This window comes from Sturnira hondurensis, unplaced genomic scaffold (assembly GCF_014824575.4).
Source record: "Sturnira hondurensis isolate 20B ecotype Veracruz unplaced genomic scaffold, ASM1482457v3 Scaffold0022908, whole genome shotgun sequence".
Taxonomy (NCBI): Eukaryota; Metazoa; Chordata; class Mammalia; order Chiroptera; family Phyllostomidae; genus Sturnira; species Sturnira hondurensis.
Window position 1 is genome coordinate 8,800,714 of NW_028095539.1, and position 27,229 is coordinate 8,827,942.

The 27,229-nt window shown below is 68.1% G+C and overlaps 1 protein-coding gene across 2 annotated transcripts in view; it reads right to left on the reverse strand.

Annotated features, from left to right (window-relative positions):
• Positions 1–27,229, reverse strand: part of RXRA (retinoid X receptor alpha) — a 74,112-nt gene that overhangs the window by 16,380 nt on the left and 30,503 nt on the right. For both annotated transcript variants that reach the window (XM_037036980.1, XM_037036979.1), the window contains exon 2: positions 82–347. In XM_037036980.1, the coding sequence (XP_036892875.1) occupies positions 82–347 (266 nt within the window). The remainder of the gene's footprint in view (positions 1–81; positions 348–27,229) is intronic.

The following is a 27,229-nucleotide window of genomic DNA, read 5'->3' on the forward strand; positions in this document are numbered from 1 at the left end:
CAACGCCTGCCTCCGGGGGTCCTCGTGGCGACACAGACACCCTGCAGATGACGCCAAGGCCCCGCCCCGGCCCCTACTTACCTGGGGGCTGCTGGTGCCAAAGCCCAGGGCGGGTGTGGTGGGCACAGACATGGAGTGGGGGCCCATGGGGGAGCTGATGACTGAGAAGGGGGGGCCCATGCCGTTGATGGGGGAGCTCAGGGTGCCGATGGGAGAGTGCAGCTGCCCCGGGGAGCCAAGCGAGGAGCCGATGCTGGGCCCCAGGGAGGGGTGCAGTGACGGGGCGGCCATGGACCCACGTCCCGTGGGGGGGCTGAGGGACGAGGAGTTCACCTGGGTGGAGAAGTCTGCAAGACAAGAAAGCAGGGAGGGGCGGTCAGGAGCCCGCACCAAGGCCCGCCTGCCACACCCCCGCCCCAGGGCCAGAAACCTCAGGAGGCCACAGAATGGGGCCAGCAGCCCCGGTGGCTCCTGTGACGCAGGCCAGGCCGGCAGCGGCCCCAGCCCCCTCCGAGGCCCCAGGCCTGGCCGCCCAGGAAGCCCAGCAGCCCAGAGTCCCGGCCCCTCTGCCTATGGACTCAGGGGCTCGAAGTGAAGGAGTGGGGACGTCACAAATGAAGGCAGGCCGATGTTTCCAGAGCACAACTGAGTCCCTGTTCCCAGCGCAGACGCGGGGACGCTGGAGAGACGTGGAGGGCGGCTGTCACCGCAATTCACAGCAAGGGGACTGAGGACCCGTGTTCTCTCCCACACCTGCCCTGGCAGGGCGTGGTCAGCACCGCAGGGAGGTGGGCATTCCCTCTCCCAGGTCTGTGGCCTAGACCATCGGGCACACTGTTCGAGCCTTCGGACCCCCAGACCCTCGGACTCTCGAGCCCAGGAGAGGCGCGTGCTTCTGGTGTGTCCAGGCCGGGAGGCCTACAGCCGGGGGTAGGGGGCTTCCGGGTGGGCCTCGTGGAGGGGCCCACCCAGCTGTGCCAGGCAGCCTGCAGAGGCTGTGGGGAGGGGCTGGGTCCTCCCCCACCCCAGCCTTTCATCTTCGGGATTTCAAAGCCCCCACAAGCCAGACAGCAACCGTTAGCCTTCCCCTGCACCCCTGAGGGCTCAGCAGGCAGAGCTCCCCCAGCAGAGCGCCCTCAACCAGTGAACCGGTGGCCTGTGGGCCCATGCAGGCCGCTGGGCGGGAGCCTGGGGGGGCACTCTGGACAAGCGCGTCCTCCCCAGGCCTCAGCCTTCCCACCCTCGGAGGGTCTCTCCGGCCCCTCAGCTGGGCCTGTAGCGGCCACACCTGATTCTGAGGCTTCTAGTGGGGCCCCAGCCCACACGTACCCCAGGTGGGGGACACACAGACACTCCGGGTCAGGGCACACACCCCCTGCTGCCCCCTCACAGGCACACAGCCAGTCGGCGGGCGGCCCTGGGAAGATGCTGACGCAACTCCCCAAACCTCAGAGCAGCCGTGCGGGCGAGGCCTGAGCTCCAGGCCCAGAGCAGGAAGGACCCTCCTCCAGCCTCATCCCCACGCTGTCTCCTTGGCACCGGGCACCTGTGCACACCGAGGCGCGGGGGACACACAGCATCCCGCTTCCAGACCCCACTCCCGACCAGCGGGTCCCCCTCCAGCCAAAGCCCCAGCTCTCCTCCAGGGGACCCCTCTCCGTGGGGCGGCCCCCCAGGAACACACGAGGCTCTGCCACCCTGGCCACACCCCAGCCTGCAGCAGCCCCCCGGAACGCCACCTTCAGGCCAGGGCTGGGGCCTGCCTGCCACGGTGCCCGACTGACCCACCAGCACACAAGCCTCATCCAATCTGTCCAAAACCCTCGCCATCCACAAAACTGCCTGTAAACCGAGTCATGGACCTGGGAAACAGAAGCTGAAGGAGCTCTGGAGCCGGGCATCAGCAGCACTTGGCGGCAAAGACCGGCAGGCAGCATGGATCAGCCCCGTTAGTCACGGAGCACCCGGGACAGGCAGGGACAGGCAGGGACCGGCACCCAGGACGGCTGCCGAAGGGGTCTGTGAAGCGCCCGCATATCTCACCGTGACAGGCAGGGAAAGGCTCGCACCTAGAAACCTGCAGCTGCCTCCAGGTCAGGCCACCACTGCCTTGTCCCAGGCCCGTGCCACCGGACACCTGGAGTGCCCACCTCACCCCCGAGGGCCTGAAGCCCCCGAGCCAGCCCCGTCCCTGCCGAGTGCCCGCTTCCTGCCTGCACAGACAGGCAGGCCCGCTCTGCAGGCACAGGCCGGGCTGGCCAGGGCTGACCCTCCCTACCACGGGCTCCAGAGCGCCCTGCATATGTCGGGGGGCAAGAGGGGGCGACAAGATGGACTTGGCAAAACACCCACTCTGCAGACGTCAGCAGATCCCAAGCTGAGAGCGGCGGAGGCAACCGCAGGGGTTTCTGGGAAGAGGCTGGACCTGGCAAAGTGGGTGTTGCAAAGTGAGGATGGTGCCCCCACCCCAGGAGCACATCTGGAAGCCCGAGGGCCTGGCTGCCCCCGTGGGCCCCTTCCCAGCCTGTGGGATTGAGACAGGCCAAGAGGGAGCAGTCAGTCCCAGTTCTCACAGCTGCCCACCTCTCTCCACCCTCTGAGGGGGGAACCCGGGTCAGGGCGGGTGGGTCTGCAGCAGAGCTCAGGGCTGCAGTGCCCCCAGGAGGGCCCAGCCACAGGGGGGGGCCTCTGCTGCTGGCCAGACACACCTGACAGGGAGTGTCCACCGGGGAAGGGGACTTCCAGACACAGTGCAGGGGCCTGAGCTGCCCGGTGGCCTGTTTGCTGCTCCAGGGCAGGAAGGGGCGGGGGAGCAGGAGAAAGCTTGGCCAGAAGGAAGGAGGAAGGGAGGCACAGAGGGATGCGACTGCCAGCGGCCAGGCTGCACCCCAAGTCTCCCCCAGCACCCTCCAAGGCACAGTCCACGCCCAATTCAAGTCTCAGACATGAGGGGAGAGCGGATGAGACGGAGGGGAGGCTGGGCAGGGGAGGAGAGCCAGCTCAGGGAGGGGCTCTGGGAGGAAGAGGGGACTCGGGGGCTGCCCATCCCCTGCACAGGGGACCAGCTCTTCGGGTGCACCCCCACCCTTCACATCCCAGGGTCAAGGGTGCAGAAATTGCTCCAAACAGGCCGCCTGTGAGCCCCTGGGGGCCCTGGAGTCCGGACTGGACAGCCGACCCCCCAGGGCCTGCCCTGCAGGGCCCTGCTGCCCCCAGTCCCGCCCGGGGGCTTCCTGTTTATGCAGACGGGTCACACAGACATTCTCCCCAGCCTGGGTGACAATAGGCAGGATGTGTTTTCTGGAGTCTTCTGGAGCGAGACACTTGAGCTCAGGAGGGAATGTTGGAAAAGCGGAAGTGCCTGGACAGCCAGGTCCAGTGTCCACGCGCCCCAGACCCCGCCCCGCCCTCCCCTCACCCTGCTGTGGACAAGCAGGCCTGGCAGGAAGGCCAGCCACATGGGACCAGTCATACGGGGCCTGGCGTGGGGCTGCTCACCACACACTCGTCTGCCCCTCGGCTTGGTGAGGCTGCAGGGCCCCAGACCCAACGCCAGGACCAGCTGACACCCAGCCCTCCCCACCCAGGATGGGCAGAAGGACCTCTGGGCAGGGGCACGACTCACCTGCCAAACCCAGGCCCCTCAGAGCCTGGGCCTCACTGGGCCCGGAGCCCCAGCACCTCACACCCTGCACACCCGCCACACCCTCGAGACTGTCGGCCATTGGTGGGACTTGGGGCTGGGAGGCCCGAGATGGGCCCTGTCCAGGCAGAGGAGGGCCCTGGCCACCCCAACATGGCAACAGGGCCTCCCTGAGCTGCCGGACTCGTTCCACGAAGGCAACATGGAAGAGGCGGCAGGCCAGTCTCTCTTGGCACTAAAAGTATCTCAGACCATGAAATTGCTTCTAAGATGCAAAATACCTGGAGGCCGGAAACGGAAGCCATGAGGCAAAGACAGAAAGGCCTGGAACGCTCAGCGCCCTGAGCAGGGGCGGGGGCACTCCCCAGCTGGAGGGCAAGCCCTGCCCTCACTGGAGCTGAAGCGCAGAACGCTCTCCTGGCCAGAGAACGGCACGGCCGTTTTCCAGGTGGTGAGTTCCCCGTGGCAGGGGCATGCACGCAGCAACTACAGCCGCCTCTCCGGACCGGCGGAGCAGGTGGCCCCCGAGGTTCCTTTGAAAAGGAAGGGATGTGCCCACTGACCGGATCGCCTGAGCCATGTGGCTCCCTCCAGAATGCCCCCCCCCCGGGCCCCCAGACCCTCCCAGACCCCATGGCAGGAAGCCGGGGAACCCCCACCCGCTCCCTTCCGGCCTCTGCCTGGCAAGCGGGGGAGGAGTGGCAGGAAATGCCAGCCTCACGCAGCCCAAGGCGGTGGGGGCAAGCCCCAGACTCAGCCCCTCCCGGCAGGCAGGGAACCCCCGTTCTTGGAAAGGGGCTCTCAGCACTCCCCCAGGCCCTTCTCGTTGGGCAGGAGCGGGAGGGCAGTGGGGTCCAAACAGTCACGGCGGGGCAGAAGAGGGCACGGGGCCTCAGAGCAGGGGCCCCGGCACAAGGGCGGGATGGGGGTCCAAATCCAGGAGCAGGGTGGGGCTCCCGTGAGCCTTCGAAGAGGGCATGAGGGAGGGCACAGAGGTGGAAAGGGGTGCCCAGGCAGGGATGGGCACACGGGGGTCAGGAGACCCCCTCAGTGAGCCGGCACCCAAGAGACGAGGGCAGACCCCGAACACAAGGCCCGTCCCCGCACCCCTGCACGCGGCACCCTCCCGGTGCCACCCCCTGCCCCCCCCCCCCCGCACGGAAACCCTGCTGTGAGGCACTTCCCAGGACCCCACCGCAGCCCCCACCTTCCGGAAGGACTGCTTCCCCTGCCGCCCAGAGGAGGGAGAAGTGGCAGCCGGCGGGGACTGCGGCGGGACCACAGCACGTCAGGGTTCGGGGGAAGCTGAGGGCGGTTGGAGCAGAGGGGGGCCCCGCAGCCCCACCGCCCCAAGGCGCCTTCAGAACTGGGGTGGGGGCCGACGTGCCCCGATGCACCATGCCGGCCCTGGTCCCCGAGCCATGTACTGGCCCAGGAGCCCCCCCCGCCCCCCCCCACCCAGCAGGTGAACTTCCACCTGTGCCATGTACCTGCCTCCAAATGCCCACGAAGGGAGGCCAGCCCGGGGCCGGTCCTCTCCAGCCCCGAAGCCCGGCTCACCCACTGCCTCCAGCCCAGTGTCAGGCTGCGGCTCAGGTGGCTCAGCTGAAATTTCAGCTCCTCTGGGGTCACCCTGCCCTTTGCCCCATCGATGGCCCTGGCCTGCCCCCAAGAGCCCGGGGCCCTCAAGCAAGGTCAGCTGGGGGCAGTCAGGCAGTCGGCAGAGCCAGGGCCCCATGGGAGTCCAGGGTGGCCCAGACCCACTCTGGTCCCAGCGGAGAGACTTGGGGGGGTACGGTGAACCAAGACCCACCCCTCTTTCCTCCCCGCCCCCGCGTGCCCACGGGAAGTGGCTCTAAGGAATTTCAGCCCCCAGACGCCCCACGGGCCCCCCCTGCCACCAGCCCCACAGAGACCACTGGCTGGCCTCTCCAAGGGCCACTCTCTACCACCGCCCACCTGGGTCCTGGGACCCAGACAGGGATGGCCAGGGGCCCAGCCACCTAAGGCCAAAGGACATGCAGGGTGCTTTGCTGAGTGAGGTACAGTTGCCACTCCCAGGCCAGCTCCGAGGTCACACGGGGGCCTGGAATGACCAGGGGCTGCAGACGCAGGCAGACCGAGGCTCTGCCCAGGGCTTGAGAAGGGTCAGGTGACCCCCGGAGAGCCCCTGGTGTCCGGGCTTCTGAGGGACTCCAGGCGAGTGGGACCAGTTCAGGCCCTGCCCTCCCCCATGGCCACCATCCTGTAAGCCCAGGGCCCCGGGGTCATTCCAAGCACAAGACCTCGGGGAATGCCAAGGCCCCCGCCCCCCTCACCAATCCCCAGCCAACTCAAGGACGGCCGGCATCAGGAACGCTCCCCTGAACTCGCCCCTCGGCCCTGCCCCACCAAACCAGGAGGACTCAATGGCGGGGACCCGTCCAGCTCCCCCTGGAAACCCCCACATCCCCTAATGAAGGACCAGGGGCGGCTCAGAGCAGGAACCTGGGAAACGGAGGGAGGCGAGGGGCTGGGGTGCTACCTGAGGCCTGTGGCCCCCGACACTGGAGGGCACACAGCAGAGAGGACGGACCAGGAGCTGGCCCTCCCCCGCCCACGAGGAAAACAGACAAAAAGGCAAAGGAACAGGGTCTCCAACCCAGATCCTCGGGGCTCCTGCCCGGGCCCTCATCTGAGGACCCCCGTGACCTGTGTGTGTGGGGGACACAGGGACCCACACAGCTGGACCTCCTGGTGCCAGCCCAAGACACCAACCCAAAGGCCTTCAGTCCTGACCCACCTCAAACTCTCCAGGGCAGAGGGCGAGCCCTTCACCAATGCCTCTCACGGAGATGGGCCCGCCCGGCAGCACCCAAGGGTCTAACCAGGGAAACGGCTCTCCACGGAAGTCAGGGGAGGCAGGTGTCTGCACCGGCACCCGTGTGAGCCTTCAGTGACAAACACACCTGCACTGTGGTCACCACCATCACCACCATCATCACCACCGCCTGGCAACCCTCACCCTGCCCCCACAGCACGGACCAAACACCGAGGCCCAGGGGGACCGATGGCAACACGAAGCGGGTTTCGGCCACAGTGGCACAGGAACAGCTCTGGGACCTGCTGGCCAAACCGCGCGCAGGCCAGGGCTGTGAGGCACCAGGGGAGGAAGAGAAAGCACTGCCCAGGACGACAGCTACCCTCGCCCAGCCCACTCACACAACCCAGGGGCCCTGTGGTCGAGCCCAGCAGCGGCAGGTGGGGCTGGAGCCCAGCCATGGTGGGGGAAGTTGGGGCGCAGCTGGGAGGCAGGGGTGGCTGGCAGCAGCTCCCTATCACCAGTCAGGCTGGGGCCCGAGAGCTGTTCAGGAAAGAGTTGGGAGGCCTGGCACCGACTCACAGAGGGCTGTGGCCGGCGCCTCTGCAGGAGGCAGTCCCACGCCAGGCCCACCCTCCCCCCAACCCCCCAGGCCTTGAGGGCTGGAACCACAGTCTACCGAATGCAGCTGCACTGCCTTCCCCTCCACGGCCTGCAGTGGGCGCTGTCAGGACACCCAACTGTCTGCACTACCCCTGGGGCACCTGGGGGCTGAGCTGCACACTTAACCTGGGGGCATGCTCCAGCCACCACGGGACAGACCCGGGGCAGGTCCTGAAGCTCTCCACAGCTCAGAGAGCCGTGCTGGGGGACAGAGGCGCGGGGCGAGGATGCACACCGACCAGCCACCATGGAGGCTGGGGCCGGGCTCCCACCAGAGACCTGCTCCCCGGGCCCCGGCCCAGCCCCCTGGCTGTGTCACGCCCCTTCCCCAGGCGCCCTGTGCTGCCAGGGGGGCACACTCGGCTCTCCTGGATGCAGGAGCACGGCCCCCACAGCCTGCCACAGATGCCGCCCCCAGCCCCGTCCTGCGTGCCGCCCGGGAAGCACCAGACCCCTCCCTCCCCGCCCTCTCCCCTGTGACTCCAGGGATTCCCAGACCTCAGGGCAGGGCCTATCTGTCAGGAGAAGCCAGGTGACCACAGGCAGAGCCCCCTGACGAGGACCAGCAGGCTGGCCTGTCCCCAGAGGCCTTGGCAGGAGAGAGGGGGCGGGCGGAACCCCCAGTGACTGGGCCGGGTCCACGGGACTCAGGCTCATCTCCAGAGCTTGGCCCGAGGCCCAGCTCCCACTCTGCGTGTCACTTCTCCATCCACCCGGGGGGGCAGAAACCTCCCGGGAGGCCTGTCCTCGGGGCACAGGCAGGGGTCATGGCCCTCGCCTGGGGCCCCCAAACCTGAGGCCAGACCTTTCAGGATGGCTCCAAGGCAGGCCCCCACCCCAGAGATAGCCGGGGGGAAACGAGCGTTCATGTGGCCTCGTTGAGGGGCCATCCACCCATCCCGGGGACCTGGAGGTGACGATGAGCCACAGGGCCAGCACCAGGGGAGCACAGTGACCGGCAGTGCCCAGCTGCTGGTTTCCCCATCCAGCAGTGCGCCCACGTAGCTGGTTTCCAGAAAGGAGCCCCCAACGGGGGTGCCGCCAGGTGGGGGGAGCAAGGCAGAGGGACACCCACCCAGAAAGATGCCAAGGGGCCTGGGAGAGGCCCCACACAGCCGTCCTGTCCACCGGGGGCAGCAGGCAGACCACCCCCACTGCTGCTGGACAGCCAGGCCACACCCCCTGCTCAGTGGCCTAACAGGAGCTGCAGTGGGGTGGGGGACAATTGCCAATCCCACCTCCCCTGCCTGCGCGGGTCCCTGGGGAGGAGGCAACAAAAGGGAAGGGCCCCAGCTGACATCAACCTGCGCACAGCGCGGCCTCCACTCTGCCCGTGGGTCCTAGTAGGCGGGGCCGCCCCGCACCTCAGCCGCGGTGGGTAGGAGGGCTCCCCAGGACACAGGTGCCACACACGAAGGTGTGGTGGCACCGGGGACACGTATGCACCCTGCACACCCTGCTGGCATGTGTCACAGGAGCTCTGTCCCATCGTCCCTGTAGGTAGGGCCCAAGAGTAAAGACAGGGGCTCGGGGAGGGAGGGCGATTCCCCAGCCTGGCTTCCTGCCCCTTTGCCACCCCACGCTTCACCCCGACAAAGAATCCCCACTACGGCCAGCCAGAGTGGCCAGGCACGGACACCCAGGGCCCAGCAGCAGTGACCACCACGGGACGACGGGGGTGCAGGGGCCGAGAGCACGCTCACCTCTCCGAGGCCAGGCAGGGGCTCCCAGGCACAGCAGCCTCCCCTGCAGGCAGCCCCCCAAACGGCCCCGGCGCCTCCTGGGTGCCCGCCCAGACAGCGCGGGAGCGGGGGCGGGGCGGGGAATTCCCGGTGAAACCCCGACCTGTCGCAGAAGCCTGCAGGCCGGCTCAGGCGCTGCTCCCCAACAGGAAAGGAAGCGATTCTCCTTTCACTCTGAGCTGTGCAGCTCTCGCGGGCGGGGAGGCGCGCCGCCACCCGCCACTCTGTCGCGGAACGCCAGTGCCCTCCGCCCCTCCAGCTGTTTCTCTCTGTGGTTCTCAGTGCGTCCCCCCCCCGGGCTCCGGGTGCGACCTTGCAGACTGGGAGGCCGAGGTTCAGCGGCGACCCCGCTGCAGTGGGGCAGGGGGCTCTGTGCCAGGCGGCCGGCCAGGCGGAGCACTCAGACAGATGAGGGAGAGGGGCCCCCACGGGTGGACTTCTGGAGACGTCCCTGAGTCCTCCCACTGCCCGCTGAGCATGGCCATCCCAAGCAGGAGCGTGGATGCGCAGAGCCTCCAGGTGTGGTCGCCACGGGCCTCACAGGGGGTGGGACAGAACCTCTGCTGGGCTCCCGGGGGTGCACGGGGGGGGGCTTTCTGGACGCCCCGCTGCCGCCGGGCGCATGAGCCTGGACCGCCCCTTGGCAGAGACGGGCTCGCCCACACGCTCTGACTCAGCCGCAGCACCAGCCTGGTGCCTGTCGTGTGTGGGGGCCGGGCTGGCAGGGCCTCTGCAGACCGGAGACAGGGCCTCACCTGTGAGACAGACTGAGAACGGGACATCCGCCCGCCACCACCTGGCGTGGGCACCACCCCTCACAGGGCCTGGCCCCAGTGGTGCACATCCAGACCAGCCGGCAGCCAAGCCCCCTCCCAGCCAGCCAGCCCCACTACACCCAGACCTGCCTTCTCCCAGCTCAACCCCACACACCGCCCCACCCTGCTGAAGGCCCTGCCCGCTCTTGGTGCTCCGGGGAGACCCCCACCCCCACAGGGCAGTTTCTGAGCCCTCGGGAAACCCTGGGGACCCGTGACGGGCCAGGCTCTGCCCTCCACTTCCCCCTCCAGGTGGCCGGTGAGGGCAAGGACAGGCAGAGGGAGGCCCCGGGTCCGGGGTGCGTGTGCAGACCCAGAGGCTCCACTCCGGCCTCACGCAGCATCGAGCCGTGTCCCCGAGTCTCCGGCCCAAGACCGCAGTCCTAACACAGCTGGAGGCGGCAGCCAGGCTGCCATGGGACCCACTGCCGACCCTGCGGACACGAGGGCCCTGACAGGTGCCCTGACAGGTGCCCGAGAGCCTGGGAAGGGCTGCGGCGAGCACCACAGCAGCCCAGGCCGACCACTCAGCCTGCAGGGCCTCCAGGCAGAAGGGGGCAGTCAAGCTGCTGGAGATCCCCAGAGATCCACGCGGCACTGCCACCCGGAACACCTCAAATGGCCACAGCCAGCTCAGCACACCCTGCCCACGGCCATCCCCTCCACTGGTCACTTGGCAGGATGGCCACTGTCCGCTGCCAGAACCTCCCACTGCACCACCAACTCCAAAGCATCGGCCCCACGCCCGCACACCGGGCCCTGCGCCCACAGCGCCCCTTCCTGGCCCTCTCGGCCCTGCCACTGTCCACGTCTGTGGGTCCCAGAGCACCCCCCGGGGTGGCCGAGGCCAGGGTCAACGTGGGAGGGGAGAAGCATGTCTCCACTGCCGGCCTCAGGGTTGGGTGCGGATTGCTTCCATGAGGGGTGTGCAGTGGGCCTATTTCAACATCCAGGGCGTGGGTTGGGGGAGCTGGGTGCCCACCACAAGCCAGTCAAGTGACCAATGCCCCCCCGTGACAAGGCCACCTCCTAGGCTAGGGAGGGGGGCAGCACAGAAGCCCAGGGAACAAGCCAGGCAGGCCACAGTCTCCAGCTCTCTCGCCCTCCAGACAGAATAGGGAGGCCCTCTGGCATGGGACAGCAGGGCGGGGGGACCCAGAAACCTGCCTCCACAGCGTCAAATCCACCCAGTCCCCAGCACCCACACCTTCTGAGGAGCAGCAGCCCCCCGAGTAGGGATACATGGTCCCACTGGACACCCCAGGGGCACTCAGTTGTCAGCTTGGGGACACATAAAAGGACGGACCAACAGCCTCACTCCACGGAGCACAATGCCCTCGCCGACCGGGACCCAGGACAGAGGCGAGCTGGAGCTCGGGGAGGCCCTGGCAGGTGGTAGGAGCGCCGGGCACCCAGCCTCACAGGCAGGACCCTCCGGACGTCCCGCTCACGGCCCGTGAAGGGAGCACCCACGCAGAGCTAGCGTGCTGCCCTGGGCGACCGCCGGGAACAGACCGGAGTCCAACGGCCAGCAGCCACGTGCACGCTCCAGGCAAGAGGACCAAAGGCCGGCACTCACGCCCTGCATGCAGCCGGGGCAGCGCTCCCTGGCCACCCGCTGGGCAGCGCTCGGCACACCTGCAGGGCATGAGCGCACTCAGCCCAGCCCCGCACAGCCCGCGACGACCCCCGCAGGGCACTCGGTGGGGCCTGCAGCCCAGGGCTCACTCTGTGTACAAGGAGTCACACGGGACCATGACCTTCGGTCACATCGAGAATCTGGTCTGGAAACTTCCCTTCCCCACCCATTTCACAGGAAAAGAAATCCGAGGGGGAGCTGAAGAGGCCCGTCAGGGTCTCGTGGTGGGGAGACAGGGACGCCGCAGGGACCGAGCCCCCCGCCGACACCTCCACAACAGGACGAGGCCCCGTCCCAACCTAGGTCTGAGTTCCCTGCTGCAGGGGCGGGTGGCCGGCCTCCCAAGCACGTAGGAAGGACAGCGGAGCCCCCCCAAGAAGCCCAGCATGGGCTCCAGGTCACTGCCCACCAGGGCTGGCCGAGAGACAGTGTGCAGAGCCACACACCCTGGGCGCCTGTCCCCTGAACTCCGGCCCGGCAGGAAGGGCACGTCACGGCCATCGAGACAGCATGGTGACCAGCAGCTGCTCTCTTATTTCAGCCCAAACCTGGCGTCCCAGAGGCTGCCCTGTCCACCACGGTCCACGCAGCACACAGGAGGCCGGCCACGGCCCCCCTCCACAGAGACCCCAGCCAGGAGCCCTGGATGTGAAGGGCCAACCACTCGCAACCTGCGAAGGAGCTATGCAGGCCCTGGAATAGCAAGGGGGCTCGAGCTGCCACCCGGCCGGCCAGGCCTTGTGTGACTCCCTCCGAGTGGCGGTGTGGCCCTGGGGAAGCCACTTCACACCTCTGAGCCCCGTGCGCCCCAGGCCCTGGGCTGATAAGAGCATGTCCTCCCCAGGGCCACCTGGGAGGGTGCCTCTCCCACACACTCCCGCCCTGCCACTGGCTCCGAGCTGGCCACCCGTCCCCCTGGCCCAGGCCACCCCTAGGAAGTCCAGGCCCCCCTGCGGCTCCCTCACAGAGGCTACAGGCGCCGGCCCCCAGGGTGGCCCATCCGCCACCCCTCCGGCTAGACTCGGCCCACTGCCCCAGCCTCAGTGTCCACCTCTGCAAACGGGAATGAGCCGGACCCAGAGGGGCCCAGCAGAGCATCAAGGCGAAAAGAGGAGAGCCAGCTGCTGCCCCTCCCCCTGGGTGCCCAAGGCAGCCCAGAGCCCCGCAGTTCCGGCCTCCGCCTCCATTAGTGTACACAGGGGACGCACAGCCGGGCGCCCAGCGCGCTTGGCAGCAGTGATGGGGCGTCAGGAGGGCGCACTCCATGGAGACGTCCAGCGCCCAGCACCCGCCGTGAGCTCCACACCCCATGGGCCAGTCTTGGGCTCCCTCCCAGGCCACGCTGCTCCCGGTGCCCAGCAAACCTGGCCCTCACCTGCCAGCCACCTACGGTCTGCCGCCCGCCAGCCCAGGCCACCTCCTGAAAGAGAGGCCAGGAGGTGCAGCCTCATGGCCAGGGCAGGAGAGAGGTCCCACCACGGCGATGGTGCCACCAGTCCCCGGCCCCCAGGCTCGGGGTCCCTCAGCCTCCGGCGATGCAGCATGGTGGCCGGGTGAGCGGCAAGAGCCGGCTGGGAGGAAGGAGGCCCAGGAGGGCGGGTGTCTCCTGGAGGCGGCTGGGAGCCCGCTGGGCACGAGTGGCGCTCTGGCTGGCCCGGCGGCTGAGTTCCCCTTTCCCAGGGTCCGCCCGGCCCGCCACCCTCACCCAGACACCTGTGACCACGGGCAGCTCCCATTGGCCAAAGCCAAGAGCTTCTTGGAAGAGGACAGGGACCCCGGCTCGTTTCCTCAATCTGTGCACAACAGCCCTGGCCTACAGATGGTGCAGCGCCACCCGCCGGGGCCTGGGGCAGGTGGGAAGGGCGAGGCCGGGACAGCGGGCAGACCTGTGTCCAAATTCTCTCCACCACCGGACAGCTGCCTGGCTGGGCCCTCGGCCTCTCTTTGTGCTGGGGTGAAGGTGGGGTGGCGGGCTCACCCCCAGCCCCAACAGTGCCTGCTGACTGGCGCCCCGGGACCACTCAGTCACGAGACACACTGTGCTCAGCTCAGCCTGGCCGGGGGGCGGGTGGTGGCCCTGGGAGGAGCCCAAGCAGCACTGGCGGGGGCTCAGTTGCCGTCACCCACCCACAGGTCCCCTCCTTGCATAGAGCCCCAGCACAGCGGCCAGCACCCGCAGGGGAGACTGCCAAGGTGCAGGCTGGGCGGCTGGGACCCCGGGGACGGGAGACGGGTCCCCAGGGCGGGCCTGTGCCTCGGATGGGCTCTGCAGGAAGCGTGGAGAGAGGGGGCCGTCCTGGCTCCTGGCCGCCCTCCAGCCACACAATGGGGTCATTCTTCGGGGGCACCGATGCTTTTTGTGGCCCGTCAGCCAATGGCTGCTCCCAGGGAGCAGGCGCCAGGGCTGCGCACGCAGCCTTCAGCCCTGCCTGCCCCAGGCAGGCCCGTGGGGCCCCCTCTGTCCCCATCCCCGGGCTCCCTGCCCCGGCCCCAAAGGCTGAGGCCGCATACAGACACCTACCACACACAGCTGATGCCGGGACGGCCACCCCAGCACCTGGAAACCCTGCTGCCCACGACAGCCCTGGCGCCAGCCACGGGCACCAGCGAGGCTGGGAGGTGGGGGCTCCTCCTGCAGGACCCCAAGACCAGGTCCAGCGACTTCACGCCAGGGCTGACCACGCTGATAGCCCAGCGGCAGCCCTGCCCCGGCCTCCCTGGCAACGGCCCCAGCCCCAGGCCACCCCAGGGCGTAGCAGACCCCCGTCTGCTCACACTGACACCTGGAACCCCTCTTCTGCAGGGTCCCCTGCCCCGCAGCACCCCCCCGCACCCGTGAAGGCCCCTACTCTCTGGAGAGTGGGTGAGTGTATGGTTCGAGGAGGATTCAGAGAGACTCCGGGCGACGCTGTGCTGAAGAGATTGGGACTCGCCCAGAGCTCGGGGGCAGGTGGTACGCCACCTCCTGAGTTATCTGGTGGGGTTCGTGCCTTGGGCAGGTACTGTTTCTGTGACGACACCTACCCCACCCCCACCCCATGGTGGCCTCATTTTAGCCAGACTCTGGCCAGGCAGTCCCTGGGGCTACCACCGCCCCTCACTCAGGTCCCACCTGGAGGGGAGCCCACTGTACCCTCACCGGGATCAGGTCCCAGCTTTGCTCCCAAGAGGCAGGCCACGCCGACTCAGCTGTGGCTGGTGGTCAACATGACCCCCAGGCCACCCTCAGCTTCCCCCAGGCCCAGCGCACCCTGGGAGGGGAGCTTCCTGCGGGACTCTTGAGGCCCTCACCCCGGGATCAGGGCCGTCTAATGGAGGCCGACTCCTGCCATCAGCAGCCGTCCAAGAGGAGGGTGTGTGTCCTGGGCCACGCAGGCGGCAGCCAGGTCCAGAATTGAGGGGCCACCATCTGCCAACACGGGGCTCATCCCAACCAGCTGCCCAGCTCTCAGCTCACAACACTTCCGGGGTCCCCAAACACCATCCTGACCCCAAAGGTCCCACACCACGCTGTCCCACCTCACCATGGCTGGTCACTGACGGGAAGACCCCCTCTCTGGGCCCTCTCGCCACCCCCCACTTGCCTGCCAGAGACCAGAAGGGCTGCAGAACCGGTCTAGGAGACCAGCCACAGGGCTGTCCCACTGTCTGGGTGGCGAAGCCTAGACACACGTCCCCGCCACAGTCCACCTGCATGCTGGCACCTGGGAGGCTGCTACAAGGCCTCGGGCTCAGACGGCCATGCCCACCTGTGCCCACACAGATGCCACACACCTGTCGGTCACGCAGCCTGGAGTCAGGGCTGAGGGGGCTGTGGCAGGGGCTCTCACCGCGGAAGACTGAGAGCAGTGCAGGCCAGAGGCAGAGCCCTGCGCCGGCTGCCTGGACGCACACTCCCAGGCTCAGCTTCCCCACACCCCATAGCGGCTGCTCGGGGACCCAAAGGGCCCCTCCCCTCCCCCACTGCACCCTGCACCCCGCAGACCTGCTGCTCCTTCCAAGCGCAAGGGGCCCTTCCTGCGCCCTCTGACACCACCCACCTCACCCGTCCAGTGACGTCTGGGGCACGGGCGGCCCTTGGGCCTCCCTGTCACTCCCGCCCGCTATCTGGGACCTGCCTGCCCCAGCACCCAGCTTCTGGACCCCAGGAAGCCTCGGGCCCTGCCGAGGCCCCCTCCACTCCACAAAGGTGTAGAGGCTGGTGCCCTGGCCCTGGCCAGTGCCCCTGGAGCCCAGTCAAAAGCAAACACATACACCCCCCGCCCCAAACCTCAGCTTCCTTCCTCCGAAAGCCGGCCAGCAGCAAGTGAGCAGCCTCAGGGGGAGAGGGGGCGGGTGGGAGGTGCGGGTGCCACGTGGGGGGAGGGGTATGCTGGCCAGCTGCCCTCCCCTCTGTCCCCAGCCTGGTGGAGACAGAGACCAAGGGCTCTCACCGACACCAGACACCAGCAGGCGTGCCACACACGCCTGGTCTGGGGACGGGGGTGGGGTGAGGAGGTCCCCGACATTGACACCTGGCAGCCGGCACTAGGGACGTTTCGGGTCCACCTCAGCAACTCCCACCGGGAGGGACACTCGAGGGCCAGGACCCTGCTCCCCAGGGCACCCATGGACACAGGACTAGCCTCTTCAAGAGCACCTACTGTGCGCCAAGCCCGCCGAGCCCCTGCTGCTCATCACTGGACAGACAGAGAGCCCCAGGCAGGCCAGAGCTAACCCCAGCTGAAGCCGCCCGGGAGCTCCTGCTGAGGGACGTGCGGGTGGGCGGAGGCAGAGGGCCCCAGCCCCCAGACTACTGACCATCAGTTTGGAAAAACCCAGAAGAAGCCCAGGTGTCTCCTTCGGTCACTCCCCAGGGCCAGCCCTGCCTCCCTCTCCCCGATGGACCCTGTGGCCACAGGGTGCCCAAGGGGCCATGCTGCCCCATGCAAACACCTTGGTGCCCCACCCTGCCCTGCCCCTGGTTTCCCAGGGCTCTTGGCCCCAGCCCTGGCCCTCACAGCAGGCACAGTCCTTGCCTCTGTGTCTTCCTGCAAGAGACACCTCCTCCAGGGAGCCTTCCCTGCCCCTGCCTGACAGAATAGAAGAATCCAGACCAGATACAGTCCCCCAAACCCCCTCAGAGCACAAGACCGAGACCCTGTAGGCGCTGATGTAAGTCTGAGCCCACCATCCCAGCAGACAAGCAAGGAAACAGGAGCCCCCAGCCCCAGCCCTCTCCAAACCCTCTCAGCCTCTGACTGTCCCAGTGACTCCCAGCAGCCCCCACCTCCTCCAGCACTCTCTGAGTCCAGCCAGCCCACATGCCTGGCCTTCCTCAGAGCGGTGTCCACACCGGCCCTCCGAGGTCAGGAGTGGGCCCCCAGAGGCCGGTCGGTCCCAGGAGGCCTGGGGACAACAGGCACTGGGGCAGCCGCACCAGGCCGCCCCCTGCAGGGCCATATCTGCTCTGGGAACCTAGGCACATCAACCCTCAGGCGCCTGGACCCTGACTCCAGCCGCCTGCCCACCTTCCCCTCTCAGTGGGCTGGGCGCTAGGGTGGCATCCCCTCCTTGGGCAGCTCTGGCCTGGGAGGCTCCAGCTCCTCACGGCCAGGCCCCGGCCTGTCCCCATTGCACAGATGGTGGGGGGTGGGGTCTCGGGGGGCTGTCCCCACCCCAGCTTCTCCAGGCGGCTCACACACGCCCCTCGGACCACTCTCCCTTGCCACAGCTGGTCCCCTCGCCAGGCCAGCAGCACGCCTTGGCATGTCAGCTGCAGGCAAGCCCTGCCACCCCCGCTGCCAGGATTGGGGTGACTCACGGGGCCGGCATGCTGCCCCAAACACACACACCTGTCCAGACTTGACACCAGTGGACGGCAGGACAGGCCTGGGAACTGTACGTCCCCGGCCCTGTGGGGCCGTGGGGAGCTGGCCCAGCACCACAGAGTGGCTCAGGGTCGGGGGGGGGGGGGGGCAGAAAGGGCGTGCTTGGCAAGTGGCCAAGGACACGTGGTCCCTGCAGGGCTGGGCCAGCAGGGATGCCCCTCCTGGAGTCGCCCGACCCAGAGATTGGCCCCTGGTGGACCGAGGAGGGCGCTGGGCCCTCCAAATCCACGCTGGGCCGCTGCCCGCTCCCACGAGGCTGAGCTTCACCCCACGGCGTGCCGCAGAGGTCCATGGGCCCCAGTCCCCTACAGGCTGCAGGCATCTGGGTCTCAGGCTGTGGCCAGGGCCACCTGGAGACGCCCACCCCAAGGAGGGGCTCGGCCAAGGCCTCTCTCAGGGCCGGCCCCAGGTCCTAGCTGTCAGTCAGGCCTGTCGACTCTGAGGAACGAGGCGGCCCAGAGGGCGCGGACAGGAGGGAGGGGCCCTGCCACCGGTCAGAAGAGTGTGGCAGATGCCTCCGAGGAGCAGCCCCACCTCACCCCAAGATGCCAGAGCAGGCCTGGGACACAGGAGGGCCACCTGGCCACTGGGCAGCGATAGCCACTTCCCAGCTCACCACCCTGGGGGCAGGGACCTCCGGCCACGGGCCCAGGCATGGTCCCCACAGGTGTCCAGGGAATGGGAGGGCCTGGAAAGCAGCGTCCCCCCAGGGCCAGGGACGAGACTGGGAAGAACACTGCGAGGACAAGCAGGCAGGACAGGGAACAGCAGTGACGTGGGGGAACGGCCCGGAGCCTGGCCCCATCCCAGGAGCTGTGTCAGCAGGGACCTGCAGGGACAGCATCTGCTGACCGACAGAGACTCAGCACAGGCCCCGCCCCCACCACCGCCCCTCCAGCAGGAAGACGAGGGGCGCAGGGCCCCTCCCGAGGACAGAGGCAGGCCACCCTTCCGGGCACAGGATGGAGCAGGACAATCCGACTCGAGGAAACACAACAGAGTCACAGCCAAGGGCGGCCTGGCTTTCGCCCTGCGCTCAGCTTGAGGGACTCACACAAGCACTGTGCGGCGGGGGCTGGGGGGTACCTGCCAGCAGGACCCCCGCTGGACTCCTGGAGGCAAGAGGACAGACACCTCCGGGACCCAGTGCCCTCGGCGAACAGGGAACCGAACTTGCTCAGGAGCAGAGTGGCCGGGCAGGGTCAGTGGCACCCACCCCTAACCTCGCCGGAGTGTGCCCTGCACCTTCCCCAGAGAACCGTGGCCCTGAGCTGGGGGGGCGGGGGGAAGAGAGCCCCACCCAGTGCCTGCCCCGCACTGTCCCCCGAGAGGACAGCTCCCCAGGGATGGAGATGACGGCCTGCTGCCCGGGCACCCTGGAGCCCACATGAACTGGCAGGTACCCCCTTCCGCCAGGCTGCATGCATCCCCCAGGGGGTGGCCACTGCTTCTGTCTCGGGCTCAGGAGGCGAGTGCTGCAGCCTCCCAGGCCCACACCCAAGCATCGCACAGCGATACTCGCAAAGGGCCTGGCACCAGGGGCACCCCGAGCTCCAGGCCACGCCGGCACTCTCTGCCCCCCCCTTGCCTGGAGGAGCAGCGGCCGCCAGCCCCCTGCAGAGCGCGCTCCTGACCCCAGGGCAGCCGGGTCCAGCCCACAGACCGCCCTCGGATACGGCCATTGGCCAGCCATCCAGGAGGGCCTCGCACTGGCAGGGCCGCAGGGCCCCCCAGCCCCACACTGCCCCACCCCCCCCGAGTCTGCTCAGCCCTCAGCAGGGACCAGCAGGGCCTCACTCGGCACCCAGTCGCCTCCCAGGCCCGAGGGCAGCAGGACCCAAGTCTGTCTGGACAGCAGCGGCCTTGACCCTCGAAAACACAGACACGGAATCGAAAAGAAAAGAAACCGAATCCCAAAGTGAAATCTCACGTCTCCAGAGGAACAGGTGCTCCTGCTGCCCGGAAATCCGACACAGGGGACATGGCCCGAGTGGACGGCGGCCGAGACCCAGGCTGCCCGCTGTCCCCAATGGGGGGCCTGCTCCCCACACATTTAACAAGCAGCTGTGAAGGGCCGTGCTTGGGGGTGAAGCCCGGACACCCCAGGAACAGCCGTCATCCCCAAACATGCCCCACAGCGTGGTGGCCCCACACCTGTGGCTAGAGCAGCCGTGGCCGCGTCCGGCTGCCAAGGCCAGCGACCCGCACGACAGGTTAATGAGGCCCGTTTGCGGTGGCCTTGACAATGAGTGGGGTCCTGCCTCCTTACAGGAGGAAACGACAACACAGACGACCTGCAGGTGGGCTGCGTGAGCCCCAGATGCTTGAGGGCAAACTCCGCAAGCCCGTGCCAACCCACATGACAGAACCCAGGCAGGGGTGCGGGCAGGGGGGCATTTGCTGGGCGTGCAGCGCACCCTGGGGCAGCATCTCTGAACACGCCCCCTCCAGACCTCAGCCCACCGCCCTGGACTGAGTGGAGGCCCAGCTGGGGTGCCCCAGGCAGAGCCCCCATCCCCTTGCCCCTCAGTCAGGTGCGCATGTGGACAAGCCATGACCCCTGGCACTGGGGGTCAGCACAGGGCAGCGTGGGACGGCAGCCAGCTCAGCCCACCAGCAACCCAGGGCCAGCCAGTCTGGTTGAGGGCAGCTCGGCCTGGGGCCCCCAGGACGGACGGACAGATGGCAGGCTCCCTCGGTCCCACAGCTCAGGAGCATAGGGCTGGGGGTCTGCCCCAGACTAGGGTCCCTGCTCCCAGGGTAGCCCCTCACTGGCTCCCCTCCCCAGCCAGGGATGCTGGGCCCCCTGGAGGGACTGTCCCCGGGGCAGGGCCTTTGGGAACACGCACCTTGACCAGCTCTTCCAAAACCTCCACAAGCACTGCTGTCCCCTCATGGGGATGGGGCTGAGACACCAAGTCCAGTATGCAAAAGGCCACACCGCAGGTCAGGGCTGGGCCAGACTGCGGCCACGGCTGCCTGGCACGGTGCAAGGGGAGTGAGGGAACGGTGCAGTGCATGATACTGCTGAGGCCTCTGCCCCCTCAGGGGGATGAGGACCGCTCAGGGCCCTGCAGACAGATGGACATCGGCACACACACCAGCCCCAAGAAGCCCAAGGCCGAAACACTCCCGGGGTGGCGAGCGCTGCTGGAGGGGTGAGCTGTGACGCACATGGGACCTGCGTCCTAGTCCCACCCAGGGGCCAACCTGATCCTTCCCACACCCGGGGGGGGGGGGGCGTCCTTCCTACTGGAGATGCCAACCCCACGGAAACGGGAAGTCCATACCCCGGGTTTGCAGAGCGCCCGAGCTACGGGAGGGCAGAGGCCGGCGCTGCGGGAGCCCAGCTCCATAACCAGGGCTGGGGGTGGGGCGCAGGGCTCTGGGAACCGAGCTGTGGGTGACTGGCCTTCTGGTTTCTCCGCTGGGCGGGTGTTTTCAGAAGCTCAGCCACGTGCACAGCCGCCCCCATTGACAGCTCGAGCCAAGTCAAAGGCAGACTTGATTCTCTCTAAAACCCCACCTGCCCCCGAGCCCTTCGCATCCTCCCCAAACATGAGTGGGAAGGAGCCCCGGCAGGTGGGGGGGGGGGGGCAGCAGCCTGTGTCCTCCCGGCTGTAAGATGAGCCGGCTGACCCAACAGCCCATCCACAGGGTCCTGGGCTGACCCCACTGTGAACTGGGTTTGCTCTGGGCCAGGGCCTGCCCGCAGCCTCTGCCAGCGCCCAGGACCAGCTTCCCGCAGCAGCCCCACCCCGGACTCCAGGGAGACCAAGGCCCAGCGGGGACCCCTCCACCTCCTGAGGGAGCTCACCTGCCCCCCAGACCCCGACGGCCCCCACCCCACACCCAGAAGCTGCTGCAACTCTGTAGGCAGGAAGGTCTCCTGCAGTGGCCAGGCCACTGCCCGCCCACCACCTCACCCGCCCGCCCACGGTGCCTGGTCTCCAACACCAGCCCTGGGAACCAGGTCGTCTCCAGAAACATACCGGCTATCGCGCCTCAAGGCTTCAACAGGCTGTTCTCTGGGCCAGAAACTCCCCACGCGTTTCCTGGCTCCTTCCAACCCAGTTTAAACAACACCTCCTCCTGGAAGCCCTCCGGACCCTCCCAGCCAGGACAGAGACTTCTTCTGCCACACACCCTCTGAGAGCCTCCAGTCTCCCTGTCTGAGGCCACCAAGGCCTGACGTCCCAGGGGGAGGGGTCACACTGGGTCCTCGGCATCCCTGGGGCCTGGCGCACCACAGGGGCCAAACCAAATCTTATCGATGGATGGGTGGATGGGGTGGGGGCAGGAGAGCTGGGAATGGCCCCGTACAGGCTGCGGGTTCACCACAGTCCTTAGGAACCGGCAGAACAAGCACCAGGCCCCAAAGAGACCCCATGGCACAGACAGGCTGTGCAACCCCAGCAGGTCGAACGACCTCTCTGAGCCAGCATTTCCTCTTCTAGAGGATGTCATGTGCGAAGGAAGTGACTGGGAGGCAGTGCACAAGTGACCACGAGGCTGGCTTTTCCTTCTCTGTCCCCACGGTGAGGAGCACAGGGTGGCCCTTGGCCAGCAGACCTGGGTGTGAGTCCTGGCTGTGACTCACAGCCAGGTGGGGCCGCCGGCACCCAACTCAACCCCACTGGGCCTTCGTCCTCGTCCCCAGGAACGGGCACTGCCTCAGCTTGAGCTCCCCTCCCGCGTCACCGAGTGCTTGTTGGCGGGGCACCTATACCCCCAGTGCCCTCTCCACCAGGGACCGGCAGGTAAACAAGGCCTGGCCCTGCCCAGGGACACCCAGTCCAGAGGCAGGCAGACAGCCAGCCTTCCCCAGGAACCCGAAGGGCCCAGTTACGGATGCAGCAAAAGAAGGCGGAGCAAGCAGCAGCCTGTCTAGGCGCAGATATCGAGGAGGGCTTCCCCAGGAGGCAGCACTTGCCCCCCTCCAGCTATAACACACCGGACTCCTGCACCCCCCGAAGCCAGTCCTGGGGTCTCCGTACACAGCTGGGGGATGGACCGGTCACACCTACAACACGTCTACCGTGAGCACAGCCGCCCCGGCCCAGCCCCAGGGAGGGGGGGTCTGCGGACACGGGCACCCCAGGGGGCAGGAGGCACTGGGGCCCAGTCCCGCCTCCGCCTGGCCAGGAGCCACAGCAAACACTGAGGGCTGTCTGGGCTGCAGCGCTCTCGCCTGGACGGCGCATGAGGACATCACGGCGTAGGCCACACTGCGCCTGGCACACAGAAGGTGCACAGCTGCCGCGGAGGCTGGCCACAACCACAATGGTGCAGGGAGTGTGGGGTGACCGAGCACCACGTTGGGGGTCACTGCTCCTCCCTTGACGGCCACCCCCAGTCCCAGGGAAGGCGATGGGGGACACCAGCTGGAGCCCACCATGTCCTTCCCGCCCAACCGCAGGACCTCCGCCTCACCAGAGCACCTCTTCCCGACGCCCCTCGCCACCACCTCTGGCACAGCCGCCCCGCTGTCACCCTGGCCCAGCCCCTCACCCTTTCTGGGCTCCTGCTTCCTCATCCATCAGACTCAGCTCCAGGCCCCTCCCCTGCTGACAAGCGACAGACAGGCGCCTTAGGCAGGCATGACCACAAGTTCCGAGAACCCCAGGCCCCACCCAGCCGGGGACCAGGCTGGGGTCTGCAGCAGCACCCCGTTCCTCCGCTCGCCCACACAGCCTGAGTCCAGAAGCGCCCTCCGCTGGCCCCGCTCCCGGCTGCCTGGGTCCCCTCGGCTGCTGGCCTAGAGTCCCAGAGCTCAGACCTGCCAGACACACGCCCAGAGCGCACTTCCCCGCTGTCCGTCTCCTCCGGGGGCACCCAGCCGGAGCCTAGAGAGTGGCCCTCGCCACCCAGCAGCCCGGATGCTGGTCCCCCCGCCCCCTGGCTGCGTGCCCCGCTCTGCCTCTCAGGGTCCCCCCCCCTCTAAACCCTCGGCATGAGAGCACCCACCCAGGAGGCCACAGAGAGTGGCTGCGCTCCCCAGAAGGCGCGTGCCCCGACACGGAGGGTGAGCACCTCTGCCCACTGCCGGCCAGGACGGGCCCCGCCTTAGCCCCCACGTGTTGCCCAAGGCTCCCCACTTCCCACCATTTTCTGGATGGGGAGTTGGCCCGGGAAGAGGCCCACACCCCCCGTCTAGAGTGGCCCCTCAGAGGGCACGGGGGGCCGGCACGCCTGACTGCCACCCTCTGCCACCGGACTGGTCTCTGCCTGCCGGGCTGGTGGGCAGTCCTTGGTTTCAGGGCCACAACGTTCCAGGCTCCAAGGCCTGGATTCAAATTCCACCCTCCACTGCACAGCCACCTGACCTGCCTAAAAACAGCAGGTCACAAGGGTTCCGTGGGTCTGAGTAATGCCATCCTGCCCTCACGTCACACCCTTGCCACTGCCCTGGGTGGCAGTGGGCAGGAAACGGGGAGCCAGGCACCCCGAGAGGATGGCTGGGCCAGGCCCCGCAGCCAGGGCCCCCACCCGGTCCCGTGACAGGCTGGCAGGAAGTTGGGAAACCCACGAGCACTCGTTTCAACACCGCCACCCACGTTCGCCGACGGCTTTCCACACGCGGCGGCCCAGGACAGGGTCGCTGCAGTCTTGTCCGTCCACCCGCCCTGCTCCCAGCTCCCGGAGCCACCCCCAGCTCAGGGGATGGCCCTCACCCGCAGGGACACACAGGACAAGGGTGGGGCCACTTCAAGGGTGCGAGGGCCCCCCACAGCCTGCTTCCCGGGCCCCACGGACCCGCTACAGGCAGCGAGCCTGGGGTTCCAGGCTGGAAACAGGTCCCCAGGCTCTGCTCAGAGCCTCAGAGCAGTGAACAGGAACGAGAGTTCTCTTCGGACCAGCAGGGGCATCTGAAGCCGCCTCATCACCAGCCCTGGGGGGTGTGGCCACGTCAGCAAGGGTACCCGGCTGCCCTGCCAGCCCAGGCCCTGGTGGCCCCTCCCGGGCTCGCTGTCCCTGCGAGGGGGGCCCACACGTCCAGCCAGGCCTAAGGCCTGAACATCTGTGCAGGATCCCAAGTGAAAACGAACATGGGGTGGGCAGCGGCCACCACCCAGGGCCCCGCACCCCAGAGGGATGGGCCCGAGGACTCTCGGGCGCTCCAGCCCACCACAGGCTCCCCGGGGGGCTGACGTTCCTACCCAGGGCCCCCACCCCTATGGCCCAGCACAAGGCCCAGCTGACCCTGGGGGACAGCAGCTCGGGGGGACAGAGAAGGGGGACTAGGACCATCGCAGCACAGTGGGCGCAACATCCCAACACATCCTCTGCAGCCAGGCCCCACCTGCAACCACCTGGAATGCCCACAGGAGGCCCACCGCCTGGCCTTTGTCAGAGAAGGACCGGCGGTCTCAGTGCACCAGGCGAGGGTCCAGGCCTGGGGACCAGGTGGACGGAGAGTGAACTGGGACAGAAACGAGGCAGGGGACTGGAGGTCGCCAAGCAGGAAAGCCAGTCTGGACACTGTGGCCAGGAAAGGGGAGGAGTCTGCTAAGCCCAGGGAACCAGGGCCGGGGTCTGGGGGGCAGGGGGCAGGGCACAAGGCCAGGAGCGGGCAGGGCCCAACACTGGCCGTGTCCCCCTTCGGGGGCCCAGGGAGACCTCCAGGGGAACAGGAGCTCACGCAGACAGGGCCCAGGAGGAGACTGCGTTTTGCGGCCACCAGCCCTGTGCTGTGGTCTCATGCAGGGGACCAGGGAGGGGACAAGCGTCCCAAAACTCCACAGCAAGAAAGAAGTGGCCAGTGGGCTGCTGTCCCCGCTGAGGGCCAGGGCCTCTCTGATGGTGGGAAAGGGCCGCACAGGCCGGCGCCCGCGACGCGTCGGGAGCGGCTCTGCAGCGAACCTGTTTAATAAGGAGTCACCCAGGCCGGCGGGCAGCGTGCTATCAACGAGGACGCTCTGGCAACGCCGAGACCCCCGGCCGACAGCAAGGAGCTCTGGGGACTCTCAGCTTAGTGAGCAGTTCCCGCAGGGTCAGCAAGGGCTGCAGGGTCAGCAAGGGCTGCAGGGTGAGGGGCCCGGAGGCAGCGGGGCCACAGGAGACAGCAGAGCGGGTCCCGGGGGACTGGCTGGGGAGGGTCAGGAACCTGGAGGTGCGAGCGAGGGGCCCGAGACCGCCTGGGCGTGACCCCTCACAGCTCTCCAGCAGCGGGCAGGAAGGACGGCTCAGGTCCCCGAGGGGCCTCTGCTCCCACCTGCCCGATGCACAGGCACGTAAGTTGAGGCCCAGGAGGCGGCACTCCTGGCAAACCAACAACCTGGGTGGAGGTCAGAGGCCACGAGGACCACGGGAGCCTGCATGGCCTCCCCACAGCCAGGCCGAGGGAGGGCTGGGGGTGGACCTCCCGGCCTAGCCAGGCGCTCTGTGCCCCTCCAGGGAGAGGCCGCCCCACGGGAGACGAAGGTCAGTCCTGGGCCCCACAGCACTGCATGGCCTCTGGCCACAGACACCTCTCAGGGTTGTGTGGACAGACAGTCGCTCTGGCCCTCCACACCCTGACACCTTGTTTTCAGGGGCAGTTTCTGGAGACAGGAAGACTAGACCGGCCAGAGATGGATCCCACAGCTCCCGTCAGCTCTGCTCTCTACCCTCCCACCACCAGGCTCAGCCACACCAGCCCCAGGCCGGCCTCACCCTGCCCAAGGGGGCTGGAGGGGCAGCTGGAGGTGGCGGGGGGGGGGGGCGGGGCAAGAGCCGCTTCCTCCACTCCCCAAGCGTCTGCCACTGACACCCCAGAGTAACTGGTTCCAGATGTGGCCGGTGGGCAACCAGAGAGGCCCTGTGCCCTGCTGGGGAAGCTGGAAGGGCTGGAGATAATGTGGAATTCCTGAGCCTGTGCCAAGGCCCATGGGCCCGGGAGCACGGGCCGCTCCCCCACCCCTGCGTGCATGGGGACCACCCAGGCAGCACCGACGCCGCGACACCCCAGGACCGCAGTCCCTCCCCCGTCCCTCCCCGCCAGGCCCTGGCGTCAGCGAGCCTCGTCGCCCCGTGACTTGCCCACACCTCTCTCGGGGCTGCTGCTGCCGCCACCACACGGGTAGGGCCTGAGAGGGGTTGAAGCAGGACCGACCCACCCCAGGACCGTGGCAGGCAGGCACCAAAGCGCCAGTCTTAAGGCTTAGACCAAAACAGAAGGACACTCCTGGCAGTTGCTCCGCTGACCCCTGACCCCTACCTCTCGGCCGCCCAGACCGGCTCCTCTCCCAGCCCGCCATCCGTGTGTTCAGGTGGGGACGGTGCGCCCAAGGCGTCAGCCCACGCCCACCGTTCCGGGCCTCCCAGGAGGACCCGGTCACCGAAACCAAACCACGGAGGTGGGCCTCCCTGCAGGGGGCAAGGCGGGGTGCAGAGCGAGCAGCCAGGGCCGGGCACTTCCCTGGGACCCAGGCAGCCATGACACTGGCCAGTTCTCTCCATGGGCGTCTCCACCACTCCACAGGGTCAAGAAGGGGGTGGGTGGGGGCTGCACCTCTGGCTCCCCAGGGAGAATCCCCAGGGCAGCCTGCCACCACCGCGGGCCGTGCAGAGACAGGGCAAGGGGGCCGCAGCCACTCGCCTGGCCATCACGCAGGTTCCGTCCAGCAGCAGACACGATGACCCCAGAAGGTCCCTGTCTGCAGAGACGAGCACCCGGCCCCCTGGGACAGGGGAGGCAGGCGTGCCAGCCTCACTCTAATTCATGCCAGCAAGGACGCGCACCCCAGGGCGGGGCTGGGGGCGGCGGGGGCGGGTGGTCCGGACAGTGGACGCTTTGGGTTGGGAGGACAGTGGCCTGGGAGCCAGGCGGGGGCAGGCTGAGGGGTGAGGTGAGCAGGTGGGGCCCTGACCAAGGACAAGTCCCCTCCCGGCCCAGCCAATGGGACTGTGGCAATGGGCTCAGCTTGAGCGCAGACCCGAGGCCCACCCCAGCAGGGCCTGTCTGTCTCTCTCCGCTCAGAGGAAATGACTGTGTGAGCCCCCCTCGCCGGCCCGGCGCCTGGCTTGGCAGAAATGCTTGGGAAGCCACAGGCCCACCGAGGGGAGAGAGGGCGCC